Source organism: Leucopleurus acutus, assembly GCF_964270905.1.
Source record: "Leucopleurus acutus genome assembly, chromosome: 16".
NCBI classification, from domain to species: Eukaryota; Metazoa; Chordata; class Mammalia; order Artiodactyla; family Delphinidae; genus Leucopleurus; species Leucopleurus acutus.
This window is the reverse complement of record NC_139158.1, coordinates 37,660,327-37,675,919: the sequence shown is the minus strand read 5'-3', so window position 1 is coordinate 37,675,919 and position 15,593 is coordinate 37,660,327. Positions and strand designations below refer to the sequence as shown.

The following is a 15,593-nucleotide window of genomic DNA, read 5'->3' as shown; positions in this document are numbered from 1 at the left end:
AAGAGGTGCAGGAGCTCTTTATGGTTCTCACTCCTGCAGGGAGCCTGGTGCCCACACACGGCCCCCTGAAGGGGAGACATGGAAATGGGGGCAGGAAGGGGACACGGGCCTCTGAGAAAACAGACTTTATTTGGAGAATTTCGGCAGCTGGTGGGTGGAGGTGGGGGTGGGAAAGCATGAGGCAGCCCCCCCGGCCCCCATCATGGTGCTGTCCCTGATTGGCCCCTTATGGTGGGAGCTGGTGACGGAAAGGGCATGGCCTAGATGGACAGAGCCTCCCGCTGCAGCCCAGTGCCAACCGTTGTCTCCCGGTGGTCAGGATGGGGTGTCCTGTGGGAACCAGTCAGATGCACTGCTGGGCAACCTGTGTGGGTGCCAGGAGTGGGGGGGTGGGAATATGGGGACACCCTCAGTTTCTTAGGCTTTACACCCTGTACTTGGGGGAATGTCATGGGAAAAATGAACCAACTCCCTTGACTGCCAAGGGGCTAAAACAAAACCCTGCAGGGGTCAGGGACTCAGAAGGGGTGGCTTAGAGACCCTCCCCCTGATGCCCCTCGGAGGCTAGCGCATTTTCCCACAGCTCTGCCTACGGACTCAGACACAAAACTTTCACCAGGAACGTCAGGCTCCTGCTACTGATAATGACTGGCAAGTCCCAGAAGAGCCTGGGCAGCGGCAGGCCCTCAGGGGCCATTCTCCACCTCCTCCATCACCTCCTCGTCCATCTCCTTGTGATCCTCCATGTTGTTGTGGCGCATCTGCTCCGGCATGGTGCACATCAGAGGGATGCCCAGGCCCTGGTGCACGGCGTCCACAGTGCACTGGCTCACGTAGTACGACACGTTGGCGGAGGGCACTCTCTTCCGCATCTCCTCCAGGTACTTGTAGGCCTGGGTCACACACAACAGCCGTGACCGGTCAGCGCACAGTGGGAACAAGGGGCCCAGCCCGGGGGCAGAGTGAATAGGGGAGGGACATCTTTGGTAAAGGGGCTCGGGTGGCCTCCCGGCCTTCCCAAGCGTTGGTGTCATCTGCGGACAGCGAGGCTCAGGCTCCGGTGGTCAGTGCTGTGAGATCCCCCAGGGAGTCCCATGGGCAGCCTGTTACCAGGACCCTGTGTGTCTGGGGACCACGTCCCAGAGGGTCCGCCCACCCTGGATACACACAGTGAGACCTCGAGGAAAGGATGGATTCATGTCTCCCGTTTGTTTCATTCACTCTGGGGTGTGTGCTTGTTGGGCCAGAGGGCTGGCAGCAACATACAAATGGTTTGTCTTGTGTATTTTGACCAGGCCTCCAATTTACCCCAGTTAATTGGCCTGTGGTTAGTGAGTCTCATGTGTGCGTGGTCCTTGGCCCAGGGCTGGTGAACTATGGGATTGTCAGTGGTTTTCCTGTAGGACTTCCTCTGGTCCTACCAGTGGGAATATGTTGGGGGGGGGGGCATGGGGGCCGCACAGCAGCTTGGGGTGGGGTCTGAGGCAGGACGGGTGTGCTTACACCTGCTTCACCTGCCTGCACCCACCCACACCTCCTTACACCTGCTCCACCTGCTCACCCACAGGGAGGGTCATGTGCAAGCACAAGGAGCTGGAACAGGGCCTCACGTGGCTTCTACGGGTACACTGAGTATCAATTCAGAATATGAACAAAATTTCCAGGAGCTTTTTGACTTTATGAGGAAATAATCACATCTTAGCATTTCTTAAAGATGATAAAATTTTAGACTGATCTTATTTCAGACAGATATAACTCTGATATAAACAATAAAGATCATAAAGATAAAATAGGGTGTTTGGAGGGATGGGGGATGCAGCGTGCAAGTGCCCAGGAGCCCTCCAACGATGGAAGGAGATACCCAGGCACCAGGGACGCCCCTCGGTGTCTGCTGAGGGCCAGCTGTGAGCCGTGCTGGGCACACAGGACACAGGTACAAGGGAGGACCAAGCCAGGCCACTGGGCGCTTCGGTGAGAAGCCCGGCCCAGCAAGGGTAGAGGGAGTTGGGCAGCCGTGGGGTTTGGGTTGGGGAGCCTACGCAGAGGGGAGGGGGTGGGAGTCGGCGGGGAAGCCAGAGAGAACACCTGGGGGCGAGGAACAACACAGCCAGGCGTACTGGGGGCAAGGGAAGCAGCGTCTCCAGAAGGAGGGTCGGCAGTCTGTCAGGATTGGACTCAGGATGGGGCCATGAGGACCGAGCGGGAGGGACGTCCCAGGGACGGGGAGACCCTGGAGCAGCAGTGGGGGCTTCTGTGTCCCCTGCCCACACCCGGGGAGGAAACTCATGCAGGCCTATCCTTTCTCAATGTATTTATAGATTTTTTAAAATTTAAAATTACTAAATCCTACGGGCTTCAAACAAGGCTTGAGACAACAAAGAATTTGGTGAAATACTTGAAATGTGATTTTTCTGTTAATTTTGAGGATTCAGTGGTCTGAGCATCTCTGCAGTCCACTTTTGTTTTATTCTCCAAAAAAGTGGGAACCTGTTGGGATTCACTTTAGAGCTGTTTCCCCAACAACAAAAGGGGTCGGTGAGTGGAAGTGGCAGGGCCGGGAGGATGTGAGCAAGTTGGCCGGGAAGTCTGAGTTCATGGTGCTGACCCCCCAGACCTGGGCCACGGACGCTTGGCTTTCCTGGGAATCTGGGAACTGCGCCCCGTGAGGCCAGCCTGGCCCACTGGCAACGCTTCTGAATGAGTTGTCAATCCTGGGTTTGCCAGCACTTGGGAAAGGAAAGCGGGGGTCCCTCGGGGTCACTGCAGCCTCACCAGGAACTACCTGCGAGGGACAGGCCGTGGGCAGAGCACGTGGACTATAGCACAGTCTGTGTGCTGTCCTTTAAAACATGAAGGGAAAATGCAGCCAGGTGGGGTTCTGCTGCTGGTTTCAGAGGACGAAGACCGAAAAGAACGAGGACAGAGGCTTCTGGTGAGGGCAGGGTAACTCACATTAGACCAGTCCCCCTCCCAAACGACAAGGACAAACTGGGCAAAATGCAAAAGGCTCTGGAGAACAACCGTGGGCAGGTGGGCAGGGGGAGCCGACACTTGGGTGAGTTTTCTGCTTGTTGTAACTTCTGCCTCGGGGAGGCCCAGTCAGGGCCACTGGGGGAAGTAAAAGGCACAAAGAAACTGGCCAAAAGAACCAGAATCAGAACTGCATCCACCACAGCAGCTGGCATGTGAGGAAATGGGGAAGACAGTCGTGGAGCAGACAGATTCTGAGTGTGGGCTCTGCCCTGACCTCTGCTTGACTCTGGCTCTGCATGTGGTGGGGACCAGCCACATGCCAAGGAGCCTGAGCAAAGCCACGTACTGAGCAGAGAGCCCCGCTGCCCACCACGGTGGGGGGGCTTACACTCTGAGCTCAACAAAGATGGCTGCCTAAGGAAAGCAGGACAGAAAGAAGACATAGCAGAAGCCAGGGTCTCTACAATGTGCTATCCACGATGTCCGGGATACAAAAAACTGCTGGACATAAAAAGAAACAGGAAAACCTGACCTATACTCAAGAGAAAAGACAAATAATGGAGACCAACTCAACATGTCCAGATGTTTGAATTAGTGGCACAGACTTTGGAGCAGCAATTACAACTATGCTCAGGAGTATAAAGTGTTCATTCTTAATGAATCAACAAATAGGAAATTTTAGCAGAAAACTAAAAAAAAAGAACTAAGTGTAAATTCTAGAACAGAAAAATACAAAATCTAAAATGAAAAATCTGCTGGACAGGTTAACAGCGGATTGAAGATAGCCAGAGAGAGTCAGTATATTTGAAGATAGTTATGTTACCTAATTCAAGTAATAGGAAGAAAAGATTAATAACAATGAACATCAATTACAAATGTGTATCCACTTAATATGAAAAGGCCTAACACTTAACTGGAGACCCAGAAAGAGAGAATAAGGCAGAAAAAAAATATTTGAAGGAAAAATAATTACAGATTTCCCAAATACAGTCACAAAAGGATCAAATTTGTTTCGAAGTAACTTACCCTTATCCCAGGAGAAAACTCAACAATATTGAAAAGAACACACACACAGACTCCAGCACTTGACAACCTAAAACATTTACAGTGTCTGGAATCCAATAAATAATTGCAGACCTGCAAAGCAGGAAAATATGAACCATAACAAAGAGAAGAATCGACCAATAGGGACAACCGGAATTGACATGGAGCCGAGGACTTTACAGTAGTAAATATTTCACGTGCTCAGTAAGGCAGAGGAAAAAGTAGCAGAATAAAGAGACACAGGAGACGGAGGGAGGAGAGCCGGTTCAGACCCACTGGAGGTGAAACTACGGAAGGAGCAATACCAGAGCGGACTCTGCAGAAGGAAGACAGTCAACTTGCAGCAACAGCAAAGCAACCGCCCCAAATGAAAATAGGAAAAATTCTGGGAAAAAGAATCAGTTGAGCCAGGGGCCAATATATACAAGTGGCTGGAGTCCAGAAGGAGGGGGAGGGCAAGGGATGAAAGGGAACTCCCTACAAACGGGGAGAAAACACGGCAGCTCGCACATCTGATGCAGACAACGTCCAGGCCACACTCAATAAGAAGACCAACACCCAATGAAGCAAGGGGCAGTGTGAGCACTTGCAGGAGGGGACCTGAGCAGGGGCTTGCCACCAGCCACGCAGACAGGGTGTGTTACAACCACAGTGAGACACCACCACACACCTACCTACATCGCAGCCACCACCAGCTGCGTGTCCACTCAATACTTGGACTTTCCTGATGAGATCGCTGCCAACAGGATTTCTTGTGTGTAATGAAATGTTTTGACATTTGCACAACCCAGTGAACCAGTATTTTCCAAACGACCACCATGATGTTACAAAATCATGTATGTGTAAAAGATGGAAGGTAGACCAACGGGTTTTAAGGTAACAAGTACAAAAAGCATGCTGACATGGTTTCAGATTGCTCATTGCAACTAACTTAGGAAACACCACTTGTGGAGTGTGGTGTGGTGTCTAAGACCCGCGAATACTTGACAGGGCTGCTACAAGGTCCTCCCCTTCTCACCTACACATTGGGGTGAAGCTGCGTTTTCATCACAGATTTCATATTTCAGTGAAAACTTATTTTACCACATTGAATGCAGAAGCAGACATGGAGAGTCTGGCTGTCCTGTATTACGTCAGACATTAAAGAGATTTGCAACAATGTAAAACAAAGTTACTTTTCTCACTAAATGTCTTTGTTTTGAAAAATACAGTTATTTTAAATGAAAATGTTACTTATGTTACCATGTAGTGGGTTTATTTTATTGTTAAGTAAATTAACAAATATTTTACAAATTTATTAGCTTATTTTCTAATACAGTAAATATTTGTAGATATAACCCACATAAAGCTCTTAGGGTCCTCAATAACTTCCCCAGCGTAAAGGGGTCCCAAGACCAAAATGTTTGAGAACTGCTCTGTTAAACTGAATTATCAAAACCCTTCCACAAAGAAAGCTCCAGGACCAGTGGGTTCACTTACACATTCTATCCTACATTTAAGGAAGTGACACCCATCTTACATACACTCTCTCAACTCCAGGAGGTGGGCACCCCAAGTGTTATTAGCAAACTGAGGAGTGAAGGGACAGGAAAGGATGTCTGTGTCTGTCAAATGGCTCAGAAAATACCCATTTTATGTATAAAATAGAAAATTTAAAACATAGAATGAATACATAAATGTGGCAAAATGTTAAAAAAAATGAATCTGGTAAAGGGTTGGGTTCTATTATTCTTGTAACTTCTCAGTTTGAAATTATTTCAAAATAAGAAAGGCTGAAAAGTCAAAAAGAAAATCAAAACTTGGGGAGGTGCCTCCCCCACTGCGAGCTCCGCAGGGGGCTCTGCAGCCGGGATACCCCCATCACCCCGCAACCCCATCAGCCCCAGGTGCGGCCTCACCGTCTGCAGGTCCTCCATCTGCACGTGGCGCTCAACCAGGAAGCCGTATACGTCCCCGACGCGGACGGTGCTGTCCAGGTCCGGCTCCTCCAGGAGCAGCTTGCACTGCCTGACCGACTCCTTGGGGTCCTCGGTGTATGTCCTGCTGGGAGCAGGGACATTCTGAGCCCCAACCCAGGGCACGGCTACACGTCAGGGGTTAGGGCAGGCTCTCGGCCTGGAGGATGCAGCTTTTTTGTTTGTTTTGTTTTCGTTTTTGTTTTTTTGCGGTACGCGGGCCTCTCACTGTGGTGGCCTCTCCCATTGTGGAGCACAGGCTCCGGACGCACAGGCTCAGCGGCCATGGCTCACGGGCCCAGCTACTCCGCGGCATGTGGGATCTTCCCGGACCGGGGCACGAACCCGTGTCCCCTGCATCGGCAGGCGGACTCTCAACCACTGCACCACCAGGGAAGCCCAAGGATGCAGCTTTTGAGAAGGTAATTCCCGTGAACTAAATTAATTCTTTATTGAGTCAATTCATAAATTCACTAATTTGTTTTAACAAAACGTATTGACCGCTTGCAGGGCTGGTACTGGTGCTGCACTAGACTCTGGAGGGCACGGCCTGTCAATGCCAGTCCCGCCCAGGGAGCAGCCTGGGGCAGAGAGGTGAGGGCATGGAGGGGGTGCGTCACTGTGGGGAAGCATCAGGGAGGGCAGCCCAGGCAAAGGCCAACGCAGTGACGCCCAGGGTCTCCGCAGTGCCTGGTGCGGTGCGTGCAGGCGGGGGTGGGACCAGGAGGCCCTGTGAGTCCCCCACAGGCTGGCCCTCTGGCCCCCGCATTCCCCTCCCTCTGTCCAAGCACCCTGCCCTGTGGCTGAGCCCCCTCCCTCCTGCAGCCCTGCCGTTCCTGAAGCTACACATCTGAGTGGGGGAGCACCCTTCAAAGAGCCCCACTCCATAAACAGCATTCAAAATGTTTTTGGAAGTCTTTGGAAAGCCTCTTCTCAGATAAGCAAAGTGCTTTCATTGGTTTGGCAGGAGCTGAGCCCTGCTGTCCACACAGGGGTCTTGGAAGCACTGGACTAGCTGCCAGTAAGTAAAAACTAAGACCCCATACACATTTGGATTTGTGGCCTGTCCTAAAACAGGCGGCGTGCTGCCCGAGCCTCCACCCCACGGGCCCCCTCCCCAGAACCACCTGCTGGACCCCTGCACGCACCTGAGCAGGCTCTGGGCTCCCCTCAGACACAGCCTCTCCTGACACCAACCTGCCTCCCCCAACCACCACTTTCCTCCCTCAAAGGTCTCGGCTGTTTCTGGAACAACCTCCCAAGAGTCGGCCCGGTTCTGCAGGAACCAGAGGAGCCCCGACGTGCATAGAGCAATGGCACACCCTGCCCTTCCCGTCCAGCTGTCCAAGGAGTTCCTTAGAAGAATGTCCATTGGAAGTGCCATGCTGCCCCACGGCTGACGCACCTGCGGGCCTGCATGAAGCGCTTCACCAGTGCCATTTTGCTCTGCAGCTGCGCCAGCCTGGCCTCCTGGTCCAGTGGGCTCCTGGCCTTGGCCTTAGACAGGCACTTGTAGGCCTCAGTCAGTGCCCCGTGGGCCTTGTCGTAGTTCTGGTACTCGTCGATCTCTACCTGCAGGAGGAGGCGTCAGGACCCATGGGTCCTCCACCCACCCGGGGCCCCTGGAAGTGGGGGGTCGGTACCTGGGCACAGGCATCGTAGAAGCCGGCCAGGAGGTCCAGGGCCCGGCCCTTGGTGTAGAAGCTGATGATGCTCTTCATGATCTCCGGGTCCTTCCGCCAGTCCAGGGACTGCAGGTAGTTGGCTGCCATGATGTAGATCTCCTTTTGCCTCGAGACGCCCGCAAAGAACACAATTTTCTCAGTGTCCCCAGACTTGAGCAGTGCTCTCATGGCCTGGACAGAGAAAGAGCCGGGCTGGCCCCTTCCTGGCAAGGTGGACAGAGCTCCCGCCCGACGCTGCAGGTGTGTCTTCAGGACAAGCGAGCTCTGGGCTGCAAAGTCTTGGCAGGCGCCCTCGGAACCCTGCCCAGAAGCTCATCCCACAGGGCACCCATGCGCCGGGCCGCACTCACCTTCAGCCTGTCCCCTGCCTGCGTGTACTTCTTGGTGGCCAGGTGGTAGTTGCCCTGGCGCATGCAGCAGCTGGCAATCTGCTCCAGCAGCTCACGCCGGGACTCTTCAGACAGCTCCTTGCAGTCCTTGGACACCGTCATCTTTTCAGCCATCTCCTCAGTGATGGTCAAGTTCTGCTCCAGGCAGAGCTGCAGGGCTTCGTGATACTGGGAAGGGCCACAGAAACCAAGGGGCAGTCACCTGTGGCCTGGGGGAGAGCCACACCTCCCCGCCTCCTGGGGTGGGGGTGGGGGGAACAGTGCGGCCAGGTGGGGGCACGTGACCTTCTCTTGCTATTGATACTCTAGAGGCAACCAAGGAAACGTGCAGCCCAAAAGGAAGTTATATTCATTGTGGGAGGAAAAGGAGACCAGAAACTAATTTCCTTCTATAATTCTTTTCAAGTTTTCAAAGTAAGGAGTTTAATTAATTTAATTAACTTTCCTTAAAAATTCAAGAAAAATTATATATTCTTCACTTAAGAACGTGTCTTGGGGGGCTTCCCTGGTGGCTCAGTGGTTAAGAATCTGCCTGCCGGGGCTTCCCTGGTGGCGCAGTGGTTGAGAGTCCGCCTGCCGATGCAGGGGGCATGGGTTCGTGCCCCGGTCCGGGAAGATCCCACATGCCGCGGAGCAGCTGGGCCCCTGAGCCATGGCCGCTGAGCCTACGCGTCCGGAGCCTGTGCTCCGCAACGGGAGAGGCCACAACAGTGAGAGGCCTGTGTACCGCAAAAAAAAAAAAAAAAAAGAATCTGCCTGCCAATGCAGGGGACGTGGGATCGAGCCCTGGTCCGGGAAGATCCCACACGCCGTGGAGCAACTAAGCCCGTGCGCCACAACTACTGAGACCACGCGCTGCAACTACTGAAGCCCGAGCGCTCTAGAGCCCGCGAGCCACAACTACTGAAGCCTGCGCGCCTAGGCCCATGCTCCTCAACAAAGACACCGCAATGAAAAGCCTGCGCACCGCAACGAAGAGTAGCCCCCGCTCGCCCAACTAGAGAAACACTGTGCGCAACAATGAAGACTCAACGCAGCCAAAAATAAAATAAATTAAAAAAAAATAAAACAGCCCATTGTGGATTAATAAAAAAGAATGTGTCTTGGGAAGAAAAAGAACTATATCTTGGAGATGATTTGCCCTGCTGACGGCTGTGCTGGGAACCTGCAGGGCATCCTGCCCAGACTCAGAGGGTGGTCCTGCAGGTGCGGAGGTCCTTGTGCCTATGCCACTCACTCATGTATAAGTGTGTTGTTAGCATGACTGCTGACGATAGGAAGCACTGGACCAAGGAAGATGTGCTTGTCACCTGTGGCAGGCGCCACTGCCATGTTCCTACCCGCAGCCTGAGCACAACTGTTTCCCACTACAACCTGGCGGGCTTTCTAGCCTTTTTACTTTACTAGCCTAATTCACAAACAATGGCATCTCCTCACGTCTGATCTGTATTCCCCTGATATGAGTGAGGCTGTGTATCGGACATTCAGGAACCATCCAGATTTCCTTTTTTTAAAACAAACTGACCATATTCTTTGTCCTTCCTCTTGAGTTGTTGGTAGATTTCTTATTGGTTTATAGAAACTCTATACATATTAAGAAGATTGGCCTTTCGGGATATAGGTAGAATACATTTTTTCCCATTTTATTATTCATCTTTGCTTTGTTTATGCTGTGTTTTCCATGTGCTATTTTCAAATTTGTATTTGGTCAAATTGATCAGTCTTTCCCACTATGGCTGTTGGGTTTTGAGTTGTATTTAGAAAATGCCTTCCCTCCTTCAAGGTCATACGAGACACATATGGCTTCTGGTGGCACTGGGCCGCCTCCCTATGCACTTAGATCTCTGACCTGCCTGCAGTTTCCTCAGACGCAGCGGGTGAGAAGGGTTTAACTTCACTTTTCCCAAGTGGCCACCTGGCTGTGTCAACCCCATTCACCGAAGGGCTCATCCCCACTGTTGTGAGATGCTCCTTCACCACATGTAAATGTGCATCCGTATGTGGCTCTATTTCTGGATTTTCTAGTATTTCCTACTGATCTATAAGCCCGATCACGCACTAAACCCCAATTATTCTAGCACTGATATAGTTTATGATCTGGGAGGTTTAATCACCTCTTGCTATACTCTTCTTTCCAGATTTTTCTTGGCTCTTCTGGCTTATCTGGTTTTCACTGTAAAACTACAGAATCCACTTATCTAACTAGAGGAAGCCCTGTGGTATTTTTCCTGGGGTCAGAGTCAGTCTGAAGCGGCCTTAGGGAGGCCAGTCAGTAGGTCTCTCTAACCAAGTACGTGGTGTGTGTGCCTTTTCACTTGCTCAGGAATTCTCCTATCACTCATAATGAGAGACGACACTGCCCGTGTGATTCTGGCTGCAGGAAAAAAGATCTTCCAATTAGGACAGGCTGATTCTGGGTGACTAACCATTTTCTATATCTCCATTCAGTTTCCATCAAGGGGAATTTTTCTCCTTAAGGAAGATTAGTGCACATACCCATTAAGACGGCTACTATCAGAAACTAGAAGACAGGGAGTGTTGCGGAGGATGTGGAGAAACTGGGACCCTGGTGCTCTGCTGGTGGGAGCATCAAACGGTTCAGCCGCCGTGGAAACAGTGTGGCGGTTCCACAGAATGTTAGAGCAGAGTTATCATGTGACCCAGCACTTCCCTCTCTGGGTAAATTCCCCAAAGAACTGAAAGCAGGGTCTTGAAGAGATGTTCGCACATTCATGCTCATTCACAACGGTCAAAAGGTAGAGAGAATTCCCTGGCGGTTAGGACGCTGCGCTCTCACTGCCGAGGGCCCAGGTTCCATCCCTAGTTGGCGAACTAAGATCCCACAAGCTGTGCTGGTGTGGCCAAAAAAAAAGGGTAGAAGCAACCCGAACGTCCACCTGTGGATGCTGGACAAGCCAGGTGTGGTCTGTCCGTGCAGAGGAATACGGTTCAGTCTCAAACAGCAGGGACCTTCCAACACACGCTGCAGCGTGGACGGCCTGGGGGACTCTACGCTCGGGCGAAAAGCCAGTCGCAAAGACAAGCGACTCCGCTGACACACGTCCCTAGACTCACACTCAGAGAGACAGAAAGGCGGAGGGTGCGTGCCAGGGGACGGAAGAGTTTGAGTTCTGCGAGACCAGTAGGGTCTTGGAGATCAGCTGCACGAACACGTGAATGTGCTTAACACCACTGAGTTGTACATTCAAAAACCCCTAAGATGGTAACTTTCACGTTATGTGCTCTTTACAACACACACACAGAAGAAAGTGGACTCCTTAGCTATGACTGGAAACAGGCGGTGAGTCCCGCACAGGCCGGCCTGGCCTTCCTGGTGAGCGTGGTTGGTGAGGGTGGCCGCCCGCCCGCAGGGCCCGTACCTTCTTGGCGGCTAGCAGCAGCTCCACCGCCTTCTCGTACTGACTGTGCTCCAGGAAGAAATCGGAGCAGCGGGCCAGGAGGGCGGGGTCTGACTTCTCGTCCAGGTCCTCTGCCACAAGCTGCAGGGCCACAAACTGCTGTGTGGCGAAGGCCAGCTCCAGGGCCTTGGAGAAGTGGCCGGCCTGTGGACAGCGGGGGAGCTCTGAGCAGCACCGTCTGGGCGCCCCACTGTGCCCGGGGCCTGGAGCGGGTGGCCTCACCTTGTGGTACAGCATGACCGCCTGGTCCATCTGCTCGCCCTTCTCCTCGTAGTAGCGTGCGGCCTCGATCATGTCCTTGGGGGAGCTCAGCAGGGCCAAATTCATAAGCTGGTCATCCAGGCCGTGCTCCTGTGGGAGCACAGAACGTTGGGGAACTACCTGACATGAGGGCTCTCCGCCTTTTCGACTTTTCTTGAAGTGGGACCCTGGGCTGGAACACTTTTATGGATGCAGAGCGTCCGATGGCTTCCTAGGTAGGTCTACTGAGTACGAGGCGTGAACAGCCTCCCTGCTGCTCAGGAGCCTGGATAGCAGGGAGTGTCCCTGAGCGCACTTGGGCAGAGTGAGGCGTGAGACGTAGACACCTGCCTGGGTAGGGGTATGACACTCACGACATGAGTCTCTAACTTTCTGTTTGAAACTCTCTCAACGGAAGGTGGGAAGCAGCCTCCCCCACCCGGAGGCGCTGGCAGGGGCTGGGCGCGCACCTTACAGAGGCGGATGGCATTGTTGAAGGCCTGGGCGCGTGTGTAGAAGTGCACGGCCTGCCGCACCTCGTCCTGGCTCTCGTACTGGCGGGCCAGGTGGTAGGAGGCCGCCCAGTTCCCGGTCTCGCTGGCTATCTCTGCGGCCTAGAGACACCAGGGACAGGGGTTTTGCGTGCAGCCTCCTCTGCCAAGCAGCCCGCTTCCCTCCGGGGCTCCTACCTTCTGGATATTGCCCTGGAAGCAGTAAACGCGGACCAGAGAGAAGTAGTCGTGCGCCAGCTCATAGTAGCGAAGTGCGGCATCCATCTCGGCCTGGCTCTCCAGGTACTGGGCCCACCACCTCCACAGGGTCCTGCGAAGAGCCGCATGCGCTCCCTCAGGCCCCTCTCCCGCCGTAAGTGAGCCCTGGGTCCCACACCAGCAGCCAGGAGACATGGACGCTGGGTGGATGAGCCCGAGTGAGGTCCCTGGGGGAGGCCCCCGCCCGGTGCCCTGGGGACCAGTTCACGTGTGAGGCTCTGGGGGGAAGGCCTCCCAGGCCCAGCCACTCACTTGTCCTTCATCTTGTTGATGTATAGCTCCAGGGCCTGCAGGTCCTCCGCCAGCATCCGTGGCACCTCGAAGCGGTGCGTGTCTGATTTCTCGTAGCTGCGGGAGAAGAGAAAGCGCCGCTCACTCCCTGGTTCAGCTTGCAGCTCAATGGCCTGTGCACCCGACTAAAAGCTCCACCACTAGCACTGTCCGGGGGGCACAGGCCCGACCAGCGCTGCGGCCTAGAGACCCAGAGCCTGGCAGGTCCTCCTAAAGCACAGAGCCCAGGCCCCCCCAAAGCCCTCCCACCGAGATGGTGCTGGTCTGGATCTTCCTCTGAGAACCTCCGAGGCCCCCTCACTGGGGCAGCAGAGGCAAGAGGTCCTGGCTGCCCGCCCGTGCTCACTAGCTGAGGGCCAGGCTGCAGTCCCCGCTGGCCTCCAGGTGCCGGGCGTAATTGTAGTAGGTGGTGCGCAGGTGCACGCGGTCGTGTCGCTCAGCCACCTCAATGGCCCTCTGCCACTGGCCCTCTGCCTGCAGGAGCCTATTGAGGAGGTCGTAGCGCCCGCATTTCTTGTACAGATGCTCCGCATCCTCCTGAGGGAAGGAAGTGTGCCTGTTGGCGCCGACGATGCCCCCAACGGCAGCCAAAAGTCACCAGGGATCCACCGTGGCAGGCGGCAGGGCAGCCAGGCCATCAACCCGCCCACGACTGAGACCACAACACACCCTGGGTGGGATGGACACTTTGGGGCATGGGCGGGGATGGTCAAGACGACACTGGAGAGGGCAGGCCTGCCCGTCAGCCAGTGGGTCTGAGCTCCACCCAGACCCCATCAGACCTGTGGGTGTCTGCTCCCGACTGTCCCCAGCCCGACAGTGAGCTGTGCCCGGCCACTCCGCCTGCATCTCCTGCGACTTCCATCGGCCTCTCTGGGCCACAGGGGTACAAGGGGCCGTGAGCTCCGCAAACACGCAGGAGGCAGGGAGGGGACCGGCGTGGAGTGGGGTGGCCTCGGGGGCTCTGCAGGGGGCTCCCTCCCCCCCACCCACATTTTGGCCTCAGCTTGAGGGGGTTTCTGTTCCCTGCAACCCAAGGGCCCGGACAAGCACACACTGTGTGTGGGAGGCTGGCCTGCCCATCGGGGTGGTGCCCACTCACCAGCATGCCCAGCTGTATGGCCAACACGGCCACCCTGGCCTCTGGCTCTGGCTCCTGCTCAGCCTCCCGCAGCGCTCGGGCTCCGCGCGCGTGGCCCATGTGCCCCAGGCACACCTTGGCAACATCCAGCCGCTGAGTCTTCACGCACATGCGCGCCATGTTCTCCCAGACAGCCTCGCTGCAGTGAAGGACACGTGGCTCCAATGAGCTGCCGCTCCCATGACTCGGGCCCCAGCAAGACCCGTGCCAGGCAGCACGGGGACCCGGCTGGACACGTGGTCTCCGAGAAGGGGGCCGTGTGCGAGCCCAACAGCTTCACCCACAGAGCAACGTGGCAAACTGGGACCCACATGGCCTCCCGGGAAGAAAATGGGTGAGACACCCGTGTCCCAGGGGTGCAGGGGCTGGTGTACCTCTCACAGCTGGCCCTGGGGCCTGCTCCTTGAGCAGGCTCCCTCCCTCGGCCACAAGGGGTCCCGTGAAGACCCCGGAGAGTGTCTTGTGCAGGCTGCCAGGCCCCACCGTGCCCCTCAGTGAACACTTGCTTCTCCCCCCCCGGCACGTGGCACCTCTGTCCCAGGCTGAACTCCTAGTGCTCCCTCCACCCTCACACAGAGCCCCTGGGTCAGGCGGGGAGTGGGGACCCCCAACTCCAAGGACAAGCATGACACCCAGGTGGGCCTTGCCATGTGCTGAATGGAGGCGGGGGGCCCGGGGGCGGACCTGCAGAGCTGCCCTCTGACACCCCTGGCACAGGCTTGGGCCGGGCTCTTCCTTCCTTGTTTGGAGGTTTCTAGCATCTCTCTCCCTCCAATGCTGATGGGGGCTCCTGCCCGTCCCCTAGCAGGTCCCAGGACAACCTCAGACCCAGGACGGCCTCCCTGAGAAAAGATGCTGGCAGGAGGGAGGATGCCCTGGGGCCCCTCCTCCTGGGGCTTCATCCCCTGATGACCCCAGAGCCCTGAGAACAGACCAGTAAGTAACTTCTGGGATGCGAGCGGCTGGTGGCCCTCAGGATGCGTGAGTCACTGCGGACTCCACCCGTCCGTTCTCAAGGAGCCCCTGGGCGAGCAGCGTGGAAGCAGGGTGCCAGCCACTCCCGACAGCCTTTCCGTGGGCAGCTTTACCCCATGTGAGTCCTGGGGTCTGTGCATCCAACCGAAAGTCCATGTGGACACCCGCCTAGTCCCCGCCAGAGCCGTGAGCGCTTCCTGCTGTCTGGTAGCGTCTGCACCCTGTCAAGTGAGGGGCAGATGGGCTCCGAGCGGCCCGACGCTTGGGAAAGACTTGTCCTCTGAGAAGCTCCCAGAGCGAGCCAGAGGACCCTCCTCTTGGGCTGCTCTGTGGAGACCCTGGTGGGACGGAGCAGTGGTTGACTACTCCCAGCTTCACGTCCCACCAAGCGGCACACACGCTGTGTCCAAACCTCCCGTGTGTCTCTGCTCTAAGACAACACTGCTGCTGGTCTGCGTGAAGGAGCAGGGGAGGCCTTGACAGGGCCAAAGACCTGGACCGCGGAGAACAGGAAGGGCCCCTGGGGTGGCACACGATGGATGAGGGGGTCCTTGGAGGACTCGGTCATCCTGACTCAAGGTCTGCTCCCAGGCCGGCCACCCTCCCCCTCCCCAGCCCAGCTGTCCACTCCACCCAAGCCCGAGGCTGGGGGCTGGTCCGATAGGAGCCCCAGCAGGTGGCCCGGCCTGCTCCCCGCCCAGCCTGGGAGAG

The 15,593-nt window shown here is 55.5% G+C and overlaps 1 protein-coding gene across 1 annotated transcript in view; it reads right to left on the bottom strand.

Annotated features, from left to right (window-relative positions):
• Positions 1 to 686: 686 nt before the first annotated feature.
• The window catches only part of IFT140 (intraflagellar transport 140), a gene marked incomplete at its 3' end in the record, with an annotated part of 69,790 nt that continues 54,883 nt past the window's right edge, over positions 687 to 15,593 (bottom strand). The window contains exons 20-31 of the mRNA XM_082856184.1: positions 13,869 to 14,046; positions 13,113 to 13,303; positions 12,728 to 12,823; positions 12,395 to 12,527; positions 12,176 to 12,319; positions 11,688 to 11,816; positions 11,427 to 11,609; positions 8,008 to 8,214; positions 7,616 to 7,828; positions 7,378 to 7,544; positions 5,916 to 6,057; positions 687 to 893 (exon numbers count right to left, since the gene is read on the bottom strand). Of these exons, the coding sequence (XP_082712310.1) occupies positions 687 to 893; positions 5,916 to 6,057; positions 7,378 to 7,544; positions 7,616 to 7,828; positions 8,008 to 8,214; positions 11,427 to 11,609; positions 11,688 to 11,816; positions 12,176 to 12,319; positions 12,395 to 12,527; positions 12,728 to 12,823; positions 13,113 to 13,303; positions 13,869 to 14,046 (1,990 nt within the window). The remainder of the gene's footprint in view (positions 894 to 5,915; positions 6,058 to 7,377; positions 7,545 to 7,615; positions 7,829 to 8,007; positions 8,215 to 11,426; positions 11,610 to 11,687; positions 11,817 to 12,175; positions 12,320 to 12,394; positions 12,528 to 12,727; positions 12,824 to 13,112; positions 13,304 to 13,868; positions 14,047 to 15,593) is intronic.